General features: G+C 44.2%; 1 protein-coding gene across 1 annotated transcript; it reads right to left on the reverse strand.

Annotated features, from left to right (window-relative positions):
* Nucleotides 1-2,316: 2,316 nt before the first annotated feature.
* Nucleotides 2,317-26,664, reverse strand: LOC106594363 (von Willebrand factor A domain-containing protein 5A). The gene is given in 20 exon segments (XM_045703972.1): nucleotides 2,317-2,622; nucleotides 2,899-3,022; nucleotides 4,351-4,508; nucleotides 4,781-4,828; nucleotides 5,795-5,986; nucleotides 6,210-6,427; nucleotides 8,305-8,408; nucleotides 8,625-8,708; nucleotides 8,711-8,785; nucleotides 8,938-9,052; nucleotides 9,495-9,574; nucleotides 14,586-14,730; nucleotides 14,888-14,976; nucleotides 15,184-15,359; nucleotides 15,547-15,661; nucleotides 15,858-16,033; nucleotides 16,370-16,592; nucleotides 17,303-17,505; nucleotides 19,292-19,342; nucleotides 26,483-26,664. Coding segments are annotated over 19 exon segments (2,448 nt in total). The 5' UTR covers nucleotides 19,335-19,342; nucleotides 26,483-26,664; the 3' UTR covers nucleotides 2,317-2,542.

Genomic DNA, 26,664 nt, shown 5'->3' on the forward strand with positions numbered 1-26,664 from the left:
TCTAGCCTACTCTTCCTCATCAGGAGGGACCTACTGTAACACTCCTCATGGACCCTATTAATCAGGTGTGTTCAAAAGTGGCTCCCCAGGAGGGGTTGGTAACTCCTGATGTAGGTTCAATGCAGAAGGAACAGAGTGGAGTCATTAAGAAAATAGATTCAATGACCAATAAAGATGTAGATTATGATCCATTTTTATCAAGTGAAGTCGTACGATACCGGTCAAAGGTTTTAGTACAACTACTCATTCATGGTTTTTCTTTATTTTGACTATTTTCTACATTGTAGAATAATAGTGAAGACATCAAAACTATGAAATAACACATATGGAATCATGTAGTAACCAAAAAAAGTGTTACACAAATCAAAATATATTTGAGATTCTTCAAAGTAGCCACCCTTTGCCTTGATGACAGCTTTGCACTCTTCACATTCTCTCAACCAGCTTCATGAGGTAGTCACCTGGAATGCATTTCAATGAACAGGTGTGCCTTGTTAAAAGTTCATTTGTGGAAATTCTTTCCTTCTTAATGCATTTGAGCCAATCAGTTGTGTTGTGACAAGGTGGGGGGGGGGTGCAGTCGCAAAAAAACATCAAGGGCTATGATGAAACTGGCTCTCATGAGGACCACCACAAGAATGGAAGACCCAGAGTTACTTCTGCTGCAGAGGATAAGTTCATTAAAGTTATCAGAAATTGTAGCCCAAATAAATGCTTCACAGAGTTCAAGTAACAGACATCTCAACATTAAGTGTTCAGAGGATACTGTGTGAATCGGGCCTTCATGGTCGCATTGCTGCCAAGAAATCACTACTAAAGAACACCAATGAGAAGAAGAGACTTGCCTGGGCCAAGAAACACGAGCATTGGACATGAGACCGGTGGAAATTTGTCCTTTGGTCTGGATTTTTGGTTCCAACCGCTGTGCTTTGTGAGACGCGGTGTGGGTGAATGGATGATCTCCGCATGTGTATTTCCCACCGTAAAGCATGGAGGAGGTGTTATGATGTGGGGGTGCTTTGCTGGTGACACTGTCTGTGATTTATTTAGAATTTAAGAAACACTTATCGCTGCAGAATGCTGGTTACGCCATCCCATCTGGTTTGGGCTTAGTGGGACTATCATTTGTTTTTCAACAGGACAATGACCGAACAGACCGGCAGGCTGCGTAAGGGCTATTTTATTAAAGGAGGAGAGTGATGCATCAGATGACCTGGCCTCCAAAATCCCCAGACCTCAACCAAATTAAGAGGGTTTGGGATGAGTCGGACCGCAGAGTGAAGGAAAAGCAGCCAACAAGTGCTCAGCATATGTGGGAAGTCCTTCAAGACTGTTGGAAAAGCATTCCAGGTGAAGCTGGTTGAGAGAATGCCAAGAATGTGCAAAGTTGTCATCAAGGCAAAGGGTGGCTACTTTGAAGAATCTCACATTTTGATTTGTTTAACACTTATGGTAACTAGATGATTCCATGTGTTAATTCATAGTTTTGATGTCTTCACTATTATTGTACAATGTAGAAAATAGTAAAAATAAAGAAAAACCCTTGAATGAGTAGGTGTGTCCAAACTTTTGACCGGTGGTGTACACTACCGTTCAAAAGTTTGGGGTCACTTAGAAATGTCCTTGTTTTTTAAATACTCAGCTACTCTAAAGAAGGCCAGTTTTCAGCCAGCACAACAGTTTTCAGCTGTGCTAACATAATTGCAAAAGGGTTTTCTAATGATCAATTATCCTTTTAAAATGATAAACTTGGATTAGCTAACACAATGTACCATGGAACACAGGAGTGATGGTTGCTGATAATGGACCTCTGTACACCTATGTAGATATTCCATATAAAATCAGCCGTTTTCAGCTACAATAGTCATTTACAACATTAACAATGTCTATACTGTATTTCTGATCAATTTGATGTTATTTTAATGGACAAAAATGTGCTTTTCTTTAAAAAAAATATATATATATTTAAGTTACCCCAAACCTTTGAACAGTAGTGTATATGAGGAATATCATGAATACAGAGAGACAGTGTTACATGATCAAACAGTAAAGGTACTATGATAGGCACTCATCTGGCTTTCCGTATTGTCCACAACTCCTTCCTGCATGCATTTGGCCCCATATACGTGGATAATGCATACATACAATAATAAGGCATTTTACCAAGCATTTGGAGAAATTAAGGCTATCATTTTGGTTAGTGATGACAAGTACTGCATACACATTGTATCCAGTAGTCTATATGGAATTGATAACCAAAGCAAAGTCGAAACAAGTTTAGCTGTATACGTAACACGTAGATTAATGTTGATATGTTAATAACAACCAATACATTGAGATACATAAGTGTCCCAACAGTAAATGACAATAGGCTAATATAGGCAAGAGGTTGATAATTAGGCTTGTTTAGGCGGATACAGTTGCTAGCTCCACCAGTTTGCTTGGAGGAGGGGACTAGGAGCAGGCAGGGTTGTGTGTATCTCACCCCAGGTAGAGTAGCAGGTGTATGGGGGACAGAGAGAGGACTGGGAGGGTGAACATGTCAGAGCCCCAGGGTGTCTTTCTGCACTTGGCAACCCAGAAGGTTATTTCCAGCCTGAACACACTCAGAAACACTGGTCGCTGAAAACACATATCACCAGGACAGGCATCATTATACTGTAGCATCATGTTGGCAAGGATTGGCACAATGTATCTGGAACACTTGTTTGAAGACAAACGTACCACCAACATTGTATTGTGAATGATTATACTCAAAATGTAAATATATTTGTCATTTAAGTAATACAGTATGGTAGATTCCTACTAGGAAATTGCTTTCTCCTGAACAATTTCTTTCCAAATCAGGGCAGATGAAGGACAAGAGTTGCCAGGACTATGAGTGGAAGCTATAGCTACCTTTCTGAGCCTGGATCCATGAAACAGCCTTCATGGCCACAAACTGCCAATCCTCCTGAGCCTCCATCTTGAAACCATAGAGCCATACCAGGGCTAGAACCGTGGCCCACACCTCCTGGTCCACCTGAGTGAGGGAGAGAGTGAGAGACAGACAGATGGAGAGAAACAAAAAATAAGGACGCTGAGACATGGGTATCACGGGGACATTCAATTCAATGTTCATCATGCCTTTGTCCAGAGCTGATGGTCTTTCTATAGAGCACACGTGCAGATACTCTGTGAGTGCATCATCTTGCAGCACACTCATAATATACAGTATCAGTCAAAAGTTTGGACACACCTATTCATTCAAGGGTTTTTCTTTATTTTTTACTGTGTTCTACATTGTAGAATAATAGTGAAGACATCAAAACTATGGAATAACACATATGGAATCATGTAGTAACCTAAAAAGTTATATAAAATATATTTTGATTTGTTTGAGATTCTTCAAAGTAGCCACCCTTTGCCTTGATGACAACTTTGCACACTCTTGGCATTCTCTCAACCAGCTTCATGAGGTAGTCACCTGGAATGCATTTCAATGAACAGGTGAGCCTTGTTAAAAGTTAATTTGTTTAATTTCTTTCCTTCTTATTGAGTTTGAGCCAAATCAGTTGTGTTGTGACATGGTAGGGGTGGTATACAGAAGACAGCCCTATTTGGTAAAATACCAAGTCCATATTATGGCAAGAAAAGCTCAAATAAGTAAAGAGAAACGACGGCCAGTCATTACTTTAAGACATGAAAGAGGGTCAATCTGGAAAATTTCAAGAACTTTGAAAGTTTCTTCAAGTACAGTTACAAAAACTATCAAGCGCTATGATGAAACTGGTTCTCATGAGGACTGCCACAGAAAAGGAAGAGCTAGAGTTACCTATGCTGCAGAGGATAAGTTCATTAGAGTTACCAGCCTCAGAAATTGCAGCATCTGGTTTGCGCTTAGTGGGAGTATAAATTGTTTTTTTTAACATGACCCAACACACCTCCAGGCTGTGTAAGGGCTATTTGACCAAAAAGGAGAGTGATGGAGTGCCGCATCAGATGACTTGGCCTTCACAATCACCCAACGTCAACCCAACTGAGATGGTTTGGGATGAGTTGGACCGCAGAGTGAAGGAAAAGCAGCCAACAAGTGCTCAGCATATGTGGGAACTCCTTACAGGCTGTTGGAAAAGCATTCCAGGTGAAGCTGGTTGAGAGAATGCCAAGAGTGTGCAAAGCTGTCATCAAGGCAAAGGGTGGCTACTTTGAAGAATTAAAAATATATTTTGATTTGTTTAACACTTATGGTTACTACATGATTCCATGTGTTATTTCATAGTGTTTATGTCTTGACTATTATTCTAAAATGTAGAAAATAGTAAAAACAAAGAAAAACCCTGGCATCTCAGTTTATTTCTGTGGACCCACCTGTGCAGGCTTTGGCTTGGACACCTCCTCCTCAGTCTTCGCCAGCACCTCAGACAACGCTGCCTCCAGGACCCAGGAACCAGAGGCCTTCTGAAGGGAGATCAGCTGGAGGAGAAGGTCCCTCACAGGCTTAGAGGTTGGGGCTGGAGAGTCAAAGTCTATTGGGATTGGACAACATAATGGTTAGAACGGTTACAAATTATCTAAATGATTACATACCTAATACCTTAACTGTTCCATTATAGCGCCAGTGGCTAACTGGGTCACCCTAACCAGAATCCTAACAGTTGCGGTAAAATCCTTGTGCTGTGCTTGAGTAATACAATCACAATAAATAGAACACTGAGGAGTATCAAACATTGTTACAATTCCCATGTGAATAACAGGTATTTGGAATTAGGTTAACACAGACATTAACCCTTAAAATTACCTTCGGTACAGTTGTCGTCAGAGTCAAATACTTCGAAAGCAGCCAAACCTGAAACCCAATGTAAATTGTTTATGTTAGTGTCGTACATTCCCACTAACAAAATCTATTAAAGATCACAATTCAACATTACAGTACTTTTACCCAAAATACACTGAACAGAAATATAAAACGCAACATGTAAAGTGTTGGTCCCATGTTTCATGAGCTGAAATAAAAGATGACGGATATTTTCGGTAAGCTCAAATAAAATGTTGTGCACAAATTGGTTTACATCCCTGATAGTGAGCATTTCCCCTTTGCCAAGATAATCCATCCACTTGACAGGTGTGGCATATCAAGAAGCTGATTAAACAGCATGATCATTACACAGGTGAACCATGTGTTGGGGACAATAAATGTGCAGTTTTTTCATACAACACCACAGATGTGGTTATAGTACGGGCAGGCATACCCTACGGACAACGAACACAATTGCATTTTATCGATGGCAATTTGAATGCACAAAAATACCGTGATGATATCCTGAGGCCCATTTTTTTTTAAGGCATCTGTGACCAACAGATGCATATCTATATTCCCAGTCATGTAAAATCAATATATTAGGACCTAATGGATGAACTTAAATTGACTGGTTTCCGCATATGAACTGTAACTTCGTAAAATCTATTAAAATTGTTGCATGTTGCGTTTTATATTTTTGTTTAGTATAATTCAACATTAACAATGTTGATTACAACATTTCTGTAAAAGTTATGAAATGTGTTAATACACATTTTGTAAAATATAATTATTTGAATTAACCCTGAAATTAATAAAACCATGTAGTTTCATCAAAACATGCAGACTTTAAACATGAACCCATAAGATCACAATCTTAATACAAATGAACAGGGATCATATTAACTCATAATAGTGATACGTAAGCATATTGAAAGAGACATGTAACTTGTTTCTTAAACAAATAGACTCGGTGCTGACCTTTACGTTTACTATTTTTTCTCAACTTTAACTTGCCTGGGGCACTCATATTCATCTGCAGACTACATGTCTTCACCATGGGCATGGGGCTGCACTGAGCCATATCACACAAGTTCATCATGGGCATGGGGCTGCACTGAGACATACTACACAAGTTCATCATGGGCATGGGGCTGCATTGAGACATACTACACAAGTTCATCTTGGACATGGAGCTGTGATACAACACTGAGAAAGAAGGGAAAAACACAGGTCACTTGGTTACAAACATGAAGGTACACACACACAGAACACATTAATGACTAAACAATGAGGATTCCATCTTACACGTGCAGAGGGCACAGTTTGAGACACTTCAGCTCGCGGTTAGCATTTATTTAGCGCTGTTTACATATCTGCATAAAATAATTTCCTTGCACAGCCTCTCCCCGTCACACAAACACTCACTCACTCGGTGTGGGGACTTGTCTGCGTAGCAGCTGTCCTTGCAGGGCCTCTCCATCTCCTTTGTGGACAGCGATGAAGGCAGTAAAGGCACTGCTCACTCCTGATTGGACGCTGAGCTCTATCACCTTCTCTTTCACTCCCTCCTTCTCCCCATCCTGCTCTCTCTCTTCCACCTCCAGGGATTGGATCAGGGTTCGAGCCCCCAGCCTGTGGACGGTCATTCTAGAGAGGAGGGATAGAGAGAAGAAGTAGATGAAAAAGAGAGAGAGATAAGAGATAGATGTGGGAGAGGAGGGATAGAGAGATTAAGATAGTGGAGTGGGGAGACGAGGGTCGATGATAAGATGGGGGTACCCCACAGTACTATATACACTGCTCAAAAAAATAAATGGAAGACTAAAATAACACATCCTAGATCTGAATGAATGAAATAATCTTATTAAATACATTTTTCTTTACATAGTTGAATGTGCTGACAACAAAATCACACAAAAATAATCAATGGAAATCCAATTTATCAACCCATGGAGGTCTGGATTTGGAGTCACACTCAAAATTAAAGTGGAAAACCACACTACAGGCTGATCCAACTTTGATGTAATGTCCTTAAAACAAGTTAAAATGAGGCTCAGTAGTGTGTGTGGCCTCCACGTGCCTGTATGACCTCCCTACAACGCCTGGGCATGCTCCTGATGAGGTGGCGGATGGTCTCCTGAGGGATCTCCTCCCAGACCTGGACTAAAGCATCCGCCAACTCCTGGACAGTCTGTGGTGCAACGTGGCGTTGGTGGATGGAGCGAGACATGATGTCCCAGATGTGCTCAATTGGATTCAGGTCTGGGGAACGGGCGGGCCAGTCCATAGCATCAATGCCTTCCTCTTGCAGGAACTGCTGACACACTCCAACCACATGAGGTCTAGCATTGTCTTGCATTAGGAGGAACCCAGGGCCAACCGCACCAGCATATGGTCTCACAAGGGGTCTGAGGATCTCGTCTCGGTACCTAATGGCAGTCAGGCTACCTCTGGCGAGCACATGGAGGGCTGTGCGGCCCCCCAAAGAAATGCCCCCCCACACCATGACTGACCCACCGCCAAACCGGTCATGCTGGAGGATGTTGCAGGCAGCAGAACGTTCTCCACGGCGTCTCCAGACTCTGTCACGTCTGTCACATGTGCTCAGTGTGAACCTGCTTTCATCTGTGAAGAGCAGATGAAGACGAATTTGTGGCGAATTTACCAATCTTGGTGTTCTCTGGCAAATGCCAAACGTCCTGCACGGTGTTGGGCTGTAAGCACAACCCCCACCTGTGGACGTCGGGCCCTAATACCACCCTCATGGAGTCTGTTTCTGACCGTTTGAGCAGACACATGCACATTTGTGGCCTGCTGGAGGTCATTTTGCAGGGCTCTGGCAGTGCTCCTCCTGCTCCTCCTTGCACAAAGGCGGAGGTAGCGGTCCTGCTGCTGGGTTGTTGCCCTCCTACGGCCTCCTCCACGTCTCCTGCTGTACTGGCCTGTCTCCTGGTAGCGCCTCCATGCTCTGGACACTACGCTGACAGACATAGCAAACCTTCTTGCCACAGCTTGCATTGATGTGCCATCCTGGATGAGCTGCACTACCTGAGCAACTTGTGTGGGTTGTAGACTCCGTCTCATGCTACCACTAGAGTGAAAGCACCGCCAGCATTCAAAAGTGACCAAAACATCAGCCAGGAAGCATAGGAACTGAGAAGTGGTCTGTGGTCCCCACCTGCAGAACCACTCCTTTATTGGGGGGGGTCTTGCTAATTGCCTATAATTTCCACCTGTTGTCTATTCCATTTGCACAACAGCATGTGAAATTTATTGTCAATCAGTGTTGCTTCCTAAGTGGACAGTTTGATTTCACAGAAGTGTGATTGACTTGGAGTTACATTGTGTTGTTTAAGTGTTCCCTTTATTTTTTTGAGCAGTGTATATCAAATCATACTCCATAGCTGAAATGCATTAGGAGTGCTGGCACAGTTTCTGTTAATGGAGCATCATGGCAGTCTTGCCTGTAAATAGTGGCACATTCCCTTAATGCATCTGACCAAGGCCTGCAGTGTTGTTTTTACCCAGTGTCCTCTGCAGGCTTAAGAATGAAGCTCAGCTGGTTCTCAACAGGCTGCTTGGCCAGGCTGTACTTCACTGTCACCGAGCCCTCTGTGTCCCCTGAGCTCTGAGCGGGGGAGAGAATGAGAGAGAGCGAGAAAGAGACAGACAGAACGAGAGAAAGAAAAAAAGGAAATACAGGGTTGAGTGAAACACGTGGACCGTGACCCCAAAAAATGTTGTCTTGCAAATAAGTTATGACCTTACCAGTGTCATTTCAACATTGACATACTGTATGTTAAACAGTATTAACATTCATAACAGTAGAAGGCAGAGCCCTCACCTCCCCAGTGAGCTGGGCATACAGAATTGCCCTTTGACCCTGGAAGAGCACTCTGATTGGTGGAGACAGAGGCGTGACAGACACCTCCCTTTGGGACATTCCACTTTGACTGAGATGTCCACCACAGCTGGCTGCAGGGCAAACCGGAGAGACTGCATCGCCTGAGGGAGGAGTGTGAAGGAGGAAGGAGAGTGGTAAAAAATGTCATTAAAAAAGGAACGAGAAAAAGCAAGAGAGTAAGGGAGGTGATGAAAATGTTTGTAACCAATACAGCCGTCACTTTACACATGCACACACATTGATAAGCTCTTACTTTGGGCTGCATCCTGTCCTGTCCTGTGATAAACTGTGCGTGCCCTGTGGCCTGCTGGGCCACCCCAGAAATGAGAGCAGTGCTGGCCCCCTCCCCGATCCCAAAGGAGAAACACCTGACAGGGACACACCCAGGAAACACTATTATTTTTGTTATCAAATACCAAAATAAGTCTATCAACCAAATCCATATCACTTGTGTAATTTTCTTGTCCTCGTGGGGTGACTGAAAACACATAACTGTACAGGAAGAATCATCAATATGAAGGCTTTTGTTCTCACAGGGGTGAAAAACCCCTAACCTACAGAACTCTCCCACACTGCTGCTCACAGACAGGTTGGGTAGGTTTACTTTAGATTGGGTTTTACAATTCATCTTTTGAGTCAAAAAGACCAGTGGTTAGAGCTTTACTTTCCAGACAGGTGCAATGGGTTCTGTAACAAACTCTCTATTAAAACCAGTTAGTCGAATTCTTTCAGGTGGGAGGTGACAGAGCTAGCTGTGGGATCTCTGCCCCAACTAGGTAATGATAGGGGAAACAGTGCTTGTGGGCCCACCTGTGAGAACCAGCGTTCGTCTTCACCAGATCCAGGACTTCCTTGGTGTTCCCCACCTCACCGTCAGTGAACAGGAAGAGCTGTGGAGGACAGAGCGGGTATGTTGATCATGTGTCAACGTTAAATAATGTACGTGCAGCACTGAAGTATACTGAGTATGTTTCCTTAGTAACCAAAAACACAAGTCTATTTGCTGTCCCAGTAAGCCAGGCGTATTACTGTAAATACCACACTCAAAATACAGAGTAAAACCCTAGCAAACAGTGTAACTAAACATGCCCAAAGCCCAAGAGGGAATTTCCTCATGGTCTAAGACATTGGTTGCTCCCATGGGAGACCAGGATTCATATCCTGCGTGTTACACATGGAAAGGTGGGAGGAGTTTCAGGTGTTTCAGGAGGAACCTGTATGAATCACAGTGTGTAAGGTATATAGAAGGCCAATGAGTGAGATGATTAGAAAAAAATATTAAAATGATGATTCAATAACAGACAGATTTTTGTTGACCACTCAGATAGTTGAGACACTAAAAAAACAAACCTAATCAAACATGGTCCAGTGGTTCCTTTGGCGTCATCAAACATACATGACATCATCTATATTTTGGGAAACAGTCGTTATACATTGCGTCATCTATACACGTATGCATAAACAAAGCTAAGTAAAGTAGATAAAAGGACATGCAGGAACTTGTAAAGAAATGTCTGTTGGAGGATACGGTGGCAGGCTTTAGCAGAGGCATTTACATTATTGTTACCTGATAACATTGCACACAATTTATTATTTTCATCTAGATCATTTTAACTATCATTTTGGCTGGACAGCTGACGAAAAACATCATCCCTAATGTCATTGTATAACCCACTGTCACGTCCTGACCAGTAAAAGGAGTAATTTGTCATTGTTGTATGGTCAGGGCGTGGCAGGGGGTGTTGTTTTGGTGTGTTTTGGGGTTGGTTTGTTTCATGGGGATTTGTTGTAGTTTTCATTTTCTATGTGTGGCCGAGAATGGTTTCCAATCAGAGGCAGGTGTCTTTCGTTGTCTCTGATTGGAAGCCATACTTTGTCAGCCTGTTTTTTCCTGTGGGTTGTGGGTCGTTGTTCTTCGTATAATCCGTGTACCTTACGGAACTGTCGTATGTCGTTGTGTTATGTTTTGTTTAAGTGTTCACTTACTCTAATAAACAAAGATGAGCACTCAACACGCTGCACTTTGGTCCAATCCTTCCGACAGATGTGACAGAACCACCCACCGATGAAGGACCAAGCAACGTGGAAGGGAGCAACAGGAGAGTTATCTGGAGTCCTGGACCTGGGAGGAAATCCTGGATGGTAAAGGACCATGGAGGCAACCTGGAGAGTATCGCCGCCCGCCGGAGGAGATAGAGGCAGCTAAGGCGGAACGGCGTTACTACGAGGCTTTATACGCACCGAAAGGCAAGGCATACGGGTAGTTTGGCTAGGTCAGGGGGAGCTCTGACCTAACTTACCGGGCGTACAGGAGAGAGCTGTGGAGCAAACCGGTGCCAGTCATGGAGTCAAGCACGGAGCTTGACGCGAGATTCCGGAAGGAGGTATTGGCGGAGAGGGCACGACTGAGCAGGCGGGCAGAGGGGTGAGCGATGCATTACGAGGTGATGCGCACTCTCGCCCATCCGCACGCACAGTCCGGTGCGGTCAGTACGGGCTCCGCAGCGTTGCCGTGCTAGAGTTGGCACTCAGCCAGGAAGGAGTGTGCCTGCTCAGCGCATCTGGCCGCCCAGTTTATCCTGCGCCTGCTCTACGCACGGCAGCCCTCATTCCCCAGCACAGCCCAGTTCGCCCTGTGCCAGCGCTCCGCCCGTGCCGGGCTACAGTGACCATCCAGCCAGGACGGGTTGTGCAGGCCGTGCGCTCCAGACCTCCAGTGCGTCTCCAAGACCCAGTGTGCCCCGTGCGTGCTCTGCGCACCCAGTCTCCTGTAAGTCTCCCCAGTCGGGAAGACCGGTCCCAGCTCGACGCAGGAGGCCTCCGCGCGACGCTCCTCAGCCCGGAGCCTCCAGCGACGCTCCTCAGCCCGGAGCCTCCAGCGACGCTCCTCAGCCCGGAGCCTCCAGCGACGGTCCGCAGCCTCCAGCGACGGTCCGCAGCCTCCAGCGACGGTCCGCAGCCTCCAGCGACGGTCCGCAGCCCGGAGTCTTGTTTGCGGCCGGGTGTCCGCACTTTTGGGGGGGGGGGAGAACTGTCACACCCTGACCTGAGAGAGAGGGTTTGTTTCTATGTGGTTAGGTCAGGGTGTGGGGTGGGCATTCTGTGTGTTATTTTCTATGTTTTGGCCGGGTATGGTTCCAATCAGAGGCAGGTGTCTATCGTTGTCTCTGATTGGAAGCCATACTTAGGCAGCCTTTTTCCACCTGTGTTTGTGGGATCTTGATTTTGTACTGCTCGTATTTAGCCTGCAAGACGTGACGGTCGTTTGTATTTGTTTATTATTTTGTTTAAGTGTTCCGATTTAAAATAAAGATGAACACTCACCACGCTGCACCTTGGTCTAATCCTTTGGACGATCGTTAATGAAGATCCTACCACCAAAAGGACCAAGCAGCGTGGGCCGATGGACTGGACATGGGAGGACATCCTGGATGGCAAAGGATCCTGGACGTGGGAAGAGATCCAGGTCGGAAGGGATCGCCTTCCATGGGAACAGGTGGAAGCAGCGAGGGAGGTACAGCGACATGATCAACAGGCCCGAGAGGCAGCGGCAAAAACATTTTTTGGGGGGGCACACGGGTAGATTGGCAAAGGCGGGTTTAAGACCTGAGCCAACTCCCTGTGTGTTACGGATACAGGTAGTGTGTATCCTGTATTTGTATTTATTTTCTCTCCTTCTCCCCTCACAGGTGACAATCATCATTCCCCAATCAGTCATCAATCATTAGACACCTTCACCTTTTTACTTACCCTATCACATCCCTTTCCCTTGGTTCAGTTGTTTTCGCCAGTTGTTATCTCTTTAGCTCAATCTCTCTATTGATCTCTTTTGTTTTTGGCAACTACATGTCACTTTGTCCATCCCACCTGTGAGTATTGTTTTTGTTAAAGTGTTGACTGTTTGTTTGTTGGTGGGAAAAGGGGGTACCAAGACAAGTCGCCCATGGGCATACATTACCCGTAGGAATACTTTGTCTAAGTACCCTAGTTAGAACTGGGCGGACCACCCACTGTATTTTATTGGTTAGTTAGCTAGTGGTTATTGAAGCAGGCTAGTCTAGCTTAGGTGTGTTTTGGATTATTGTTTCTTTGCTTGAGTCCAGCTCAGCCCCTTTTCTCACACCCAATTACCGTGTGTTTAAGCAATAAACCTTTAGTGTTTGACGGTAAATTTAAGTTGTCTGTGGTTTTTGTTCTCACTGTTACTTTATCACTATTATAATTTACAGGAGTTATGTTACCGGTCTCGTTGCCATCCCCCCTAGACTGCGGGGTCAAAGGGATTCGTAACACCGTGCTTACCATGGGGAGCGAGTGACCGAGCAAGCACCGTGTTACGCGGTGATACGCACTGTGTTGCCAGTGCGTACTCAGAGCTCGGTGCAAGCTCCTCACTGTTGCCGTGCTAGAGTTGGCCGGCAGCCAGGAAGAAGTGCGCCGGCTCAGCGTATCTGGCCTCCAGTGCGTCTCTACGGCCCAGGTTATCCTGCACCTGCTCTACGCACGGTAACCCTCATTCACCAGCACAGCCCAGTTCGTCCTGTACCAGCGCTCCGCCCTTGCCGGGCGATAGTCAACATCAAGCCAGGACGGGTTGTGCCAGCCCTAAGCGCTAGACCTCCAGTGCGCCTCCAAGGCCCAGTGTGCCCTGTGTCTGCTTCCCACACTCTCCCTCCAGTGCACCGCCATAGCCCAGTACGTCCTGTACCAGTGCTCTGCCCTTGCCGGGCGATAGTCAACATCAAGCCAGGACGGGTTGTGCCAGCCCTAAGCGCTAGACCTCCAGTGCGCCTCCAAGGCCCAGTGTACCCTGTGCCTGCTTCGCACACTCTTCCTCTAGTACGCCTCCATAGCCCAGTACGGCCGGTGCCTGCTTTGAGCATGCGGTCCTCAGTGCGTCTCCCCAGTCTGGTGAGACCGGTTCCAGCTCCCCGTAGGAAGCCTCCAGTGAGGATCCACGGCACAGAGCCTCCAGTGAGGATCCGCGGCACAGAGCCTCCAGCGAGGATCCGCGGCACAGAGCCTCCAGCGGTGGTCTGCAGCCAACAGCCTCCAGCGGTGGTCTGCAGCCAACAGCCTCCAGCGGTGGTCTGCAGCCAACAGCCTCCAGCGGTGGTCTGCAGCCAACAGCCTCCAGCGGTGGTCTGCAGCCAACAGCCTCCAGCGGTGGTCTGCAGCCAAGAGTCTTCAGAACGGGAGCTACGCCCAGAGCCAGAGCCACCTCCGTAGTGGGAGGATTGTCGAAGGGTAACACAGGAACCGTCGTTGACGGTGGCCACCCTCCCTTCAGGTTTGGGGTTGTTTTTGTGGGGTTTTTTTTGTTTTGAGTTGCAGTCGGGGTCTGCACCGGGGGGGGTACTGTCATGTCCTGACCAGTAAAAGGGGTCATTTGTCATTCTAGTATGGTCAGGGCGGGGCAGGGGGTGTTGTTTTGGGGTTGGTTTGTTTCATGGGGATTTGTTGTAGTTTTCATTTTCTATGTTCATTTTCTATGTGTGGCCGAGTATGGTTTCCAATCAAAGGCAGGTGTCTTTCGTTGTCTCTGATTGGAAGCCATACTTAAGCAGACAGTTTTTTCCTGTGGGTTGTGACACCCACAGTAAAGCAACGCATGAGGTTCTGTTTTAATGGAAGCATCGTTACAGAAAGTACAGACATTTCTCTATGGGAGTGTTTGTGTGTATATTGTTATTATTTTTATTATTATTTAACTAGGCAAGTCAGATAAGAACAAATTCTTATGTACAATGACGGCCTACCCCGGCCAAACACTAATCCGGAGAAAGCTGGGCAAATTGAACCAGGGTCTGTAGTGACGCCTCTAGCACTGAGATGCAGTACCTTAGACCGCTGCGCCACTCGGTCTAAGGCACTGTAAGGTATGTAAGGTGTATTAGCTACCTGTCTGGGCTGGTCGGGGAGGCAGGGCTGGCTGTAGATGTGTTTTAAAGGCTGGAGGATCTCTGTACCTCCCATGTCAGCCCTCATTTCTTTCACCTTCTGCAGAGCCTCATCCAAAGTCTTCTGGCTGTACTCCACACTCTTTCTGACATCCAGATAGATATACACACACAAGGTCAAAGGGTCATCACCACAACATATTACAGACCCAAGCCATGGACATTTGAATCCTTCACCTACCTGCTGCAAATTATTCGATGTAAACATGATTTAAACAGGGGTTGGAAGGAGAAAACACTCACGAAAAGAAGGACTCATAACTGGACCCAAAGCCAATGATGTTGAAGTAGCAGCCCATGGGCAGGCTTTTCAGCAAGAGCAGCAGGGTATCCTGCAAGAGAGAAGTCCAACAAGTGTCTTTACTCTTCAATAAACCTTATAGGACAGTCTTAAAGAACTAGTACAGAGTAACCACAGTGTACTGGATTTAACTCCAAACTACCTCGTGGTGAATCCTGTGCAGATTGAGCTGTTCATTCACTAGAATAGGGGTTGTGTGTGTGTGTGTGTGTGTGTGTGTGTGTGTGTGTGTGTGTACCCTGGCACTGCCAATACGGTCCTGTGACCCAGACCCAAGGTGCATGGGGCATTCCATGCTGCCAGAGCGATCCACTACGAACAGGAACTCCCCGTGTGAGGTCATAGATGACATCACATCCTTGGGGAACTCTGGGTACAAGCTCAGCATGACCACTGGGTCACCCATCAGAGAGCCTGGGGGGGAGAGAAAGAGAACGAGAGAAAGAACGAGAGAAATAAACAAGTCTCCAACAGTCTTTCTCCTTCTCTCCTTCAGTCTCACCATGTCCCTCTCTGTAAACATGGATGAAGGTAGCAGACTAGACTACTCATTGATCTCATATCCACCAATCTACAACAGAGTACACCCACCCCCCCTCACCTGGCTTGGCAGAAGCCTGTGCTGCCTCTACTATAGCAGTAGGCTGATGGGTGTCTTGGTAATACAACAACAGCTCAACGTCCCGGTCAAACTGATGACCTGCAGCCAGACTGACCTGCAGTTAGAACAACATTCACATGAAGGCAGAGCAGTCAGAGAGGGAATTGAACAACTATGAAGGATTCTGATGGTTATTGGTGCTAGTGAGAGTGCAAGCACACAGACATACACACACACACACAGCGTACACATTCATACGTACGTAAAGCAACACACTTACACATACATATGAACACACAGACACACAGTACCGTGGCTTGGGTTTTCTCTGTGTTGAGGTAGTTGAGTGGGTCCAGGGGACAGTTGGACTCTACTCTAGAGATGGGATGAGGGGACGACACATGGGCACTGAGGGACAGACTGTAGGGCACAGAACCAGCGGGCACCGAGGACACCTGGGCACTGCCACCACTACCACTGTCTGACCCTTAGAGAGAGATGGGTGAGGGAGAGAGAGAGGAAGAGAGAGACGCACAGATTAGAATGTTTTTGTTCCAGCCCAGCACTAACACTCCTTTCATCTCATCAACAACTCACCAAGACCTTGATTAATTCAATAATGATTAATTCATTAAAACGGGACTGTAAATAAAGCCTGCACCCTCCCCTGTGGGTCTTCAATAGCAGGACTGAAGACCACTGCCCTATGGGACCAGGTACTGGTTCCTAGTCACACTGCTGCCCACAACGTTTTTACTTTGTTTTGCACTGCCCTATGATGTTTTAGTGGTTTGTGTCTCTATACAGGGGCCCATGTTCTTACCCTGGGGTTGGTAGCGGGGGTTGAGCACGGCGGGCAGGCAGAGCCTCAGGCCGTCGTCAGCCTGTACAGCCAGCTCTGTCACATAGTCCAGGCTGACAGAGGCCTTCTCCCCTGGAGGCAGACTACCCACACTCAGCTTGAACACGTCCGGGCTCTCATCACTCTCCTCCAATAGGAAGGCCTGCTGTCCAGAGCTCAATGCGTCATCATACTGCTCCTGTGCCTGAGGAGGGACAGAGGAACACACAGTATAGTACAGTAGCATACATCCAGGGGAAGGTTGTGTCTGACTGACACTAGTCAGGTCAATGGGGTTTGACAGAGTCGCTTTGACAAAGCAGTAGGTTGGGAACCAGTTTTACAGGGTCAAAGTCGAATACTGAGAGCAGAGAGCTGTCAACAAACATCTGAATAACTTTTGAAGCCCTGTAGGTCATAGACTGCTGGTTAAACATAAAGTGATAATTATAAGCAATGGATTGGATGTATATCGAGCCTTTCTACCAACTGAGGTACCAAAAGCACTTTACAGAGTAAGGGGGAAACTCATCTCATCCACCATCAATGTGTGGTACCCACCTGGGTGATGCACAGCAACCATTTTGTACCAGAACGCTCACCACACACAAGATCCCATGGTGGAGAGGCGAGGAGTGATATTTGCCAATTAGAAATGAAGGGATTATTAGGTTGCCATGATGGAAATGGGGCCAGGTTAGCTGGCCGGTAACATTTTACACCAAGTTTCTCTTAAAACTGTGTAGTAACGCTCTACACTAGTAACAACACTTGTACTAACATGTTATTGATTGATATTAATGTGAAATTAACCCAAATCCTGCAATAAATTATACTTTTGTAGATCTCAGAAAATGTCATAACAAATGTCTATAGTTGCATTTGTCTCATTATTGACTTGTCATCTCTCCTCACCTTCTGTTTCTCCTGAACCTCAGCCACCACCTCAGTCTGTCCTATCTTTGCGCTGAACCTGCAGACAGCAGCCTCTCCCGGCAGAGGGAAAACAAAGATGGCCTCCAGAGGGCTCTGCTCCTGGTTCTCATACTGCAGAGTGGAGCTCACGGTGGCCACATGCCCCTGCACACTCACTTCCACAGCAATACTCTTCAGAGGCACTGAGAGAGGTAGGGATGGATGGAGCAACAGATTTTATTTAGTGAAAAGCAATATACAGTTGAAGTCAGAAGTTTACATACACCTTAGCCAAATACATTTAAACTCAGTTTCACAATTCCTGACATTTAATCCTAGTAAAAATTCCCTGTCTTAGGTCAGTTAGGATCACCACTTCATTTTAAGAATATGAAATGTCCGAATAATAGTAGAGAGAATGATTTATTTCAGCTTTTATTTCCTTCATCACATTCCCAGTGGGTCAGAAGTTTACATACACTCAATTAGTATTTGGTAGCATTGCCTTTAAATTGTTTAACTTGGGTCAATCTTTTCGGGTAGCCTTCCACAAGCTCCCACAATAAGTTGGGTGAATTTTGGCTCATTCCTCCTGACAGAGCTGGTGTAACTGAGTCAGGTTTGTAGGCCTCCTTGCTCGCACATGCTTTTTCAGTTCTCCCCACAATTTTTCTATAGGATTGAGGTCAGGGCTTTGTGATGGCCAATACCTTGACTTTGTTGTCCTTAAGCCATCTTGCCACAACTTTGGAAGTATGCTTGGGGTCATTGTCCATTTGGAAGACCCATTTGCGACCAAGCTTTAACTTCCTGACTGATGTCTTGAGATGTTGCTTCAATATAACCACATAATTTTCCTGCCTCATGATGCCATCTATTTTGTGAAGTGCACCAGACCCTCCTGCAGCAAAGCACCCCCACAACATGATGCTGTCACCGCTGTGCTTCACGGTTAGGATAGTGTTCTCCAGCTTGCAAGCATCCCCCTTTTTCCTCCAAACATAACGATGGTCATTATGGCCAAACAGTTCTATTTTTGTTTCATCAGACCAGAGGACATCTCTCCACAAAGTACGATATTTGTCCCCATGTGCAGTTGCAAAACGTATTCTGGCTTTTTTTAAATGGCGGTTTTGGAGCAGTGGCTTCTTCCTTGCTGAGCTGCCTTTCAGGTTATGTCGATATAGGACTCATTTTACTGTGGATATAGATACTTTTGTACCTGTTTCCTCCAGCATCTTCACAAGGTCCTTTGCTGTTGTTCTGGGATTGATTTGCGCTTTGACACCAAAGTACGTTCATCTCTAGGAGACAGAACGTGTCTCCTTCCTGAGTGGTGTGACGGCTGCGTGGTCCCATGGTGTTCATACTTGCGTACTATTGCTTGTACGGATGAACGTGGTACCCTCAGGCATTTGGACATTTCTCCCAAGGATGAACCAGACTTGTGGAGGTCTACAGTTTATTTTCTGAGGTCTTGGCTGATTTCTTTTAGATTTTCCCATGATGTCAAGCAAAGAGGCACTGAGTTTGAAGGTAGGCCTTGAAATCCATCCACAGGTACACCTCCAATTGACTCAAATGATGTCAATTAGCCTATCAGAAGCTTCTAAAGCCATGACATCATTTGCTGGAATTTTCCAAGCTGTTTAAAGGCACAGTCAACTTAGTGTATGTAAACTTCTGGCCCACTGGAATTGTGATACAGTGAATTATAAGTGAAATAATCTGTCTGTGAACAATTGTTGGAAAAATGACTTGTGTCATGCACAAAGTAGATGTCCTAACTGACTTTCCAAAACTATAGTTTTGGTAACAAGAAATTTGTGGCCTGTTTGATAAACGAGTTTTAATAACTCCAACCTAAGTGTATGTAAACTTCCGACATCAACTGTAAATGTGGTGAAATGTTCTGAAGTATTTATTTCATAAAAAAGGAAAAGAAATAGACAACGGAAGTAAACTATCATGTCTACTTCCAAACCGTACCTTGTTCATTCTTGACAGTTACCAATCCACAGCAGTTCACCATTTTGGCTCCTGCATGGAGAAGTCAGGTGTCATATCATTGTCCTGGTACCGGCCTGTTACTTTAATGAAGTTAATTGCCATGCAACAGTGAACAGTTAATCGTAATATGCCAAGTGTCTATGATAAATTGTTTTATAAAGGCAGCCACAGAATGCAACTACTGACAGTAGAATGAGAGTAATTGGCAGGTTCATCTAACCATGTTGGCAGGGCTCTACAACAAATGTTCCCTCTAATTTTTTGGGGCACTGAGCAAATTTCAAGTCCGCTGAATGCAAACTTGAACATTGTGAAAATTCTGTGTAACTTCCAGCTGGCGTTTAATTGTGAACACTGAGGCTGTACCCGCTTTAAGATACAGTTTCAACAGTGGCCAAGTAGGCTACTGTGGCTATTTGATCATTATGTAGGTCTACCAGAGTGGGCTACCATCAAAAACAATGGAGAAAATGTATCCCATAACATTTTAACATGGACATAGCTGTTTTATCATTCGGTCTACAGTAGCAGCCAATGAGTGGTGTTCAATGTAGGCTTCATTCCATGAGACTTTTTTAAAAAAACATGCAGAGCTTGACATTAACCGGTTTATCCAGTTGTCCTTCAGACAAGGAGGTGACAAAAAAATGTTGTGTTGTTTCGATGCAAGAAGCCACTTTTCAAAATAAAATGCATTATTATTCACAAACCATTATTACAGAGAATCAGACAAATTATGCTAACCGCTGCCTATTGGCTACTTAGCGTATTCAAGCCTGTCTCAAAGTACAACACAAACAATGTACATGGTTTGTGCTTTTGCAGGAAGCAATCACTCCCTATTGCTGACTACAAATTATCTATAACTGGGCTAATAACTCACTAACTAGAAAAGAATATGAACAAAATGTGCACACGTGGCTACATGCAGCTCTCGCTTTGATCTCCAATCAAGCGCATCTACTCAAGACCACAGCTGTAAACACAGTCCAGTTCAAAGTAAATGGCACAGATCCAAATATGGCAATGGTCTATTTGCATATAGGCCTACTGCAGCTCTGATTAGTTATGCCGCACCGTTCGGTGTAAAGTATGGGCTCAGTCGTGCGCAATAAAATCCTACTCTAATGAATTCTTCATATGACAATCTCTTGCGTAGTTCGTTTTGTTATGTTGAAATGATAGTGGGTAATATTGTGTTGATTCAATCACAATTGACACAGTAAAGGGAAACGTTGATAGTGTTAACGAACAGGGAAAACTCTAGAAAGTTGAGTGAAGTTCAGTCTTGTGGTTCTATACATGGGATGATGTACAGTACCAGTCAAAAGTTTGGACACACCTACTCATTCAAGGGTTTTCCTTTATTTTTACTATTTTCTACATTGTAGAATAATAGTGAAGACATCAAAAACGATGATATAGCACACATGAAATCATGTAGTAACAAAAAAAGTGTTCAACAAATAAAAATACATTTTATATTTTAGATGGTTAAAGTAGCCACCCTTTGCCTTGACAGCTTTCCACACTCTTGGCATTCTCTCAACCAGCTTCACCTGGAATGCTTTTTCAACAGTCTTAAAGGATTTCCCACATATGCTTAGCACTTGTTGGTTGCTTTTCCTTCACTCTGCAGTCCAACTCATGCGAAACCATCTCAAATTGGGTTGAGGTTAGGTGATTGAGGAGGCCAGGTCATCTGATGAAGCACTTCATCGCTCTCCTTCTTGGTCAAATAGCCCTTACACAGCCTGGAGTTGTGTTGGGTCAATGTCCTGTTGAAAAACAAATTATACTCCCACTAAGTGCAAACGAGATGGGATGGCATATCACTGCAGAATGCTGTGGCAGCCATGCTGGTTAAGTGCGCCTTCAACTCTAAATGAATCACAGACAGTGTCACCAGCAAAGCACCCCCACACCTCCTCCTCCATGCTTCACGGTGGGAACCACACATGCGGAGATAATCTGTTCACCTACTTTGCGTCTCACAAAGACATGGCGGTTGGAACCAAAAATATTCAATTTGGACTTCAGACCAAGACAGATTTCCACCGGTCGTATGTCCATTGATTGTGTTTCTTGGCCCAAGCAAGTCTCTTCTTCTCATTGGTGTCCTCAAGTAGTGGTTTCTTTGCAGCAATTCGACCATGAAGGCCTGATTCGTGCAGTCTCCTCTGAACAGTTGATGTTGAGATGAGTCTGTTGCTTGTACTCTGTGAAGCATTTATTTGGGCTGCAATTTCTGAGGCTGGTAACTAATGAATTTATCCTCTGCAGCAGAGGTAACTCTGGGTCTTCCTTTCCTGTGGCGGTCCTCATGAGAGCCAGTTTCATCATAGCGCTTGAAGATACTTTCAAAGTTTTTGAAAGTTTCCAGATTGACTGAGCTTCATGTCTTAAAGTAATGATGGACTGTCGTTTCCCTTTTCTTATTTGAACTGTTCTTGCCAATAGGACCATCTTCTGTATACCACCCGTACCTTGTCACAACACAACGGATTGGCTCAAATGCATTAAGAAGGAAAGAAATCCCAGACCTGTTAATTGAAATAATTTCCAGGTGCTGGTTGAGAGAATGCCAAGCGTGTGCAAAGCTGTCATCAAGGCAAAGGGTGGCTACTTTGAAGAGTCTCAAATATAAAATATAGTTTGATTTGTTTAACACTTTTGGTTACCACTGTCGTGGAAAATTGTCTTAAGAATAACACTTCTTACAAGAACTTGTAAATTCAATATAGACTTTAATACAGAGTAACAAAGCCGAGCCGGTCCGCGGACAACAACTGCCTTCCTTAGGCCCCGGCTCTGCTTTTATGCATATACAATACATAGGTCCATCCTTTATGTAAATGAAGTAAAACCCCCTATGCGTTCTGCCACCATTTTCTTTCAACCCAATGGATAACGCCCTCATCTGCTTTTAGCTCTAACATTGTAGTGGCTGGATAACGCCCATATCTGCTTTTAGCTCTAACATAGTAGGGGCTAGACTCTCCTCATATGGATATGAAAATAATGCATGCATTGCATGCTTACGCTTGGCATATATTTAGTCATGGCCATACATTCAGCTTGCCTGGCCGTTGCGTGGTTCCTACTTGGGGATGTATGGCCACCTGTTATCTCCACTCAGGGCCAGCTGCCAGTCTCCTCTTTCGCTAGCTAATGTATTTCTATTTTTCTTTCCCTCAGCAAGTCTACCTTTCTCCCACACCACACGATTATTTCATAGTTTTGATGTCTTCACTTTTATTCTACAATGTAGAAAATAGTAAAAATAAAAGACTTGAATGAGCAGGTGTGTCCAAACTTTTGACAGGTACTTTATATCTTCTGCGCACTACTACGCACTTTAGAGGGAACATTTCTCTACACCAACTTTTTCAGTTGTTGCACAAAGCACATGATTTGGTCTCACTTTTTTAAATTGATAATGACCTGGCCTGTGTCCCATAATGAGCCTGAATTCCATATAGAACCTGACTAATAATGACAAGCCATCTTTTAAATTAGCATGCCCTTGTGCCCGAGTAAAGATGTGACAGGAACGCGAATGACGGGTGGATCATTTCAATAGCAGGTGATTTGATCTTTCATGTGTGGGCTGAGCAAGTAGCCACAATGAAGGGTTTACACAGACATTGCCAAGACAATTTTAAAGGACTTTTTCAAATACTTAATTGTAATTTTCAAGGACCTACATTTAAAAATGTAACTGTTTCAATAGCCAATAGAATTCTAAATATTTTTTACCACCGTAAGGATAAAACATGTTAACAGGCCTACCCAATGGCAGTATGAATTAACATTCAGATGATTATTTTTTACATTCTAAATATGTCAGAATAATGTGGGCATTGCCCGACTAAATAGTCAGCATGCTGCTGTAAAATAGGGACCTTGTAGCAGTCATAAGGACAAAGATTATGCAGTAGTCAGGCAGATCGAGGTGCAAATGAATATTGGATTTATTTACACAGCGCTGGTGATGACGTGATAAATGTACAATTCAATTATATTTACAAACTTCTGACTTTAAAATGTGAGCATTCAAAAAGAAAATGGCCTCTTATCAGGAAAAAAACTGTCCTAACCATACAAGGCATATGTGGGTTCTCCTAGGCTCAAATGCAGCCTCCCCATTGAGTTGTCAAACGTGAACAGACGTGAACATCCCAAAACAGGCACTTCTAAAGAATAGGTGTGGCCAGATCTTGGGGCGCAGGCCAGGTATATCTATACATGCTCAAGCACGCACGTTCACAGATTAAACATGACGGAGAAACCAGACACATGATCTCCAAACAAAGATAAGAAAGAAATTGACACAATCGCCATTGCAATGCACACTGCCCTTACCCACCTGGACAAAAGGAATACATATGTGAGGATGCTGTTCATCGACTACAGCTCGGCCTTCAATACCAGAGTGCCCTATAAGCTCATTACAAAGCTGACAGCCCTGGGTCTGAACTGGGTCCTGGACTTCCTGACAGGTCGTCGCCCCCCCCAGGCGGTGAATATAGGCAACATTACCTCCTTGACATTGATTCTCAACACGGGGGACACAAGGGTGCGTCCTCAGTCCCCTCCAATATTCCCTGTGTACCCACGACTGCGTGCCTAAAATAGTTCCAATTCCATTGTCAACACGACAGTAGTAGGCCTGATTACTAATCAACTACATGACAGACTACAGGGAGGAGGTAGGCACTCTGATGGCGTGGCGCCATGTAAACAACCTCTCCTTCAACATTAGCAAAATAAAGCAGTTGATTGTGGACTTCAGGAGGAACCAGACTGGACAAGACTTCATCCTCATCAACAGGGGTGACATGGAGACCGGCGAGGCGCTTGTATGGAAAACCAAGTTGACCGCGAGGCGCTTGTATGGAAAACCAAGTTGAACCAAACATTTGATGTCTTGCTCATAATAACCGCACACGGTTTTACCTCAACAAGTACAACAGACTAGCGCAACACCCTTCAATTGAAACAGTGGGAAACAAAATGAAAGCGGCAACATCTATCATATAAACTGATCTGAAATGAAATCACAGAATAATTATATTGGAGCAGTAGAACTTCTAAATCTGCTACCATAACTTCAATTACTTTTCAAGGCCAAAATATCATTTAAGGTAGGCTTATTCCGTTGACTGAATTTGGCATTGCAAATATTCAACCAACACTTTATAACACTTTCAACGCCACTCAACAACCAAACGTTTGAAAGCTGTGCATTCTCTATTCAAGAGAGACTATTGCAGGGTTCCCTAACTTCAATTTTCATTTTTTTATATATTTTTAATTGTTGGAAATAAAACTGAAAACAGCAGGAAATGAGCTCCAAGTGATTTTAATTTTGGACATCCCAAGTATTCTCACGCATAATAGAGAAACCCAAGTGATTGTACTCAAATGTATGCAAGGTTTCAAATGATTGTTTTAGTGAAATATATCTGTTTGGGATTGGTGCAGTCAATATGCAATCTTCAAATGATTTGTAATTATGTTACGGTCCACGACCATCTGCTCAAGAAAAATATCAGCCGTGGCTGAATGTAGTTGATGATCTCTGATTTATATGTGTGCAGCGCACTTGTGATTAATAATCGGGAATCCATGTATTTTAATCAATTATATAGCCTAGATTAAAAATAGCATTATCACAAGAACATTTTTTCTTTACTGGCACTGACAGTCAATGTTGCACTGGAGTGTTTAGCCTAACTGTGCAGGCCTCTATGTGGAGCCCTGATGCACACGGACAGGGGTATTCCCGTGCTGTTTTTGCTTCTTCAGAAAGTTGGTTTCATTTTGGTCAATTGCACATTGCTGTTTGAATAAATCATTTCATTTTAATAAAAATTTCAAAAGCTAATTGTGAACTAAAAACTACCGTGACCAGGTACATTTCTCAGTAGCACCATTGTGACCAATTAAAAATGTGTGTCGCACTGCCAAGTCAAATGGTCACAAATACAACTGTTCTGGTCGCAGTATCGAGCCCTGGTTGATCATGCGCCATAACTGCTGCTTGCTGACAAAGAACATTGCTTTGTACAGTAATACAATACTGGTCTTTCCAGAACAGACTGTAATTCCTCATACAACAGATGCTTTGTGTAAAAATGGACATTTCCAAGCCTGAAGTTATTGTGAACAACAAATAATTAAATCACAGCAGCCTGATGCAATAACGTCAATATCTGTCCATCCAGTGTAATCTCTGGTTGAACTGGTGAAATAGGATGGAATGCAATAGTCAATATTGTCAGGAGGTAGACCTACCTGCCACTTGGAGGTCAGGTATTTCATTTGTATTGTTATTGTACGGCCCTGAGCATTAACGTCCAACAATTCAAACTATATGTTGGATAATCATTGACATGAATGACACGTGACTATTGCTGTCTCTTGCTAGGCACATCAGGTTCCATCATGACTGTTAGGGTTAGGGGCAATTGTAGCACAGTAATACAATGATCCTGAGCCAAGCAGCCAAATTATGAGTACAAGTGATTTTAACTTTAAGATGGTATGAATTATACAAATAATACATGTAAATAGCCTTGCTGTCCTGTAGAGCAGTTGTTTCCCAACCTTTTTCGGTTAATGTACCAACAAGAACATTTTGTTCTGTCCAGAGTACCACTGAAGCACCCCCAGAAGTGCATTTTACCAGTTAGCATATGGTCTCATGAGTCTTCTCAAGTACCCTCTGCGGATAAGCCAAGTACCCCCAGTGTCTTATATCAAAAAAAATGACAGGACTAGTTCAAGTGGTCTCTGCGGATTAGAATAAATAAATAAAAAACACACACAAAATCACAATTGCCCCCGGTCTCCTCAACATGACTCATTTCTAACGTTTCGCACTCCTGAACACACCCTGAGGCGTGGTCTCTTTGCTTGTTGTTCTGCACAGTCATTGCGTCCATTCTAAAAACCTAAAACAAACATCCCAAAAATAAGGACAGTGTGATATGTGGATGATATCGAATTGAATGGCTATTTCTTGCCACCGACAATCGTAAGCAAAGTAGGTTATACGTAATTTCGAAATATGTCTGATAAAATGTACAGTATTTTGAGAACCTGAATGCTTTCACATAAATAGGCGAATCATCCTATAAACGACGCAGTTATGTAACATATTACCTTTACATATGTGATAGGCTAGTTTTCAATGATTTCCTTTTACTGGTCCTGGAGATAGAATCCCACAATTTCTACTTCCGTGTAGCGTCAATATCCGAGTAGGCTACTTCTTCCTGGTTTATAAAGATAAACGTCAATTGAAAACATTGCGAAATCAACTCATTGGCCAGTGTTCATAGTCA

Source organism: Salmo salar, chromosome ssa20 (genome assembly GCF_905237065.1).
Source record: "Salmo salar chromosome ssa20, Ssal_v3.1, whole genome shotgun sequence".
Taxonomy (NCBI): domain Eukaryota; kingdom Metazoa; phylum Chordata; class Actinopteri; order Salmoniformes; family Salmonidae; genus Salmo; species Salmo salar.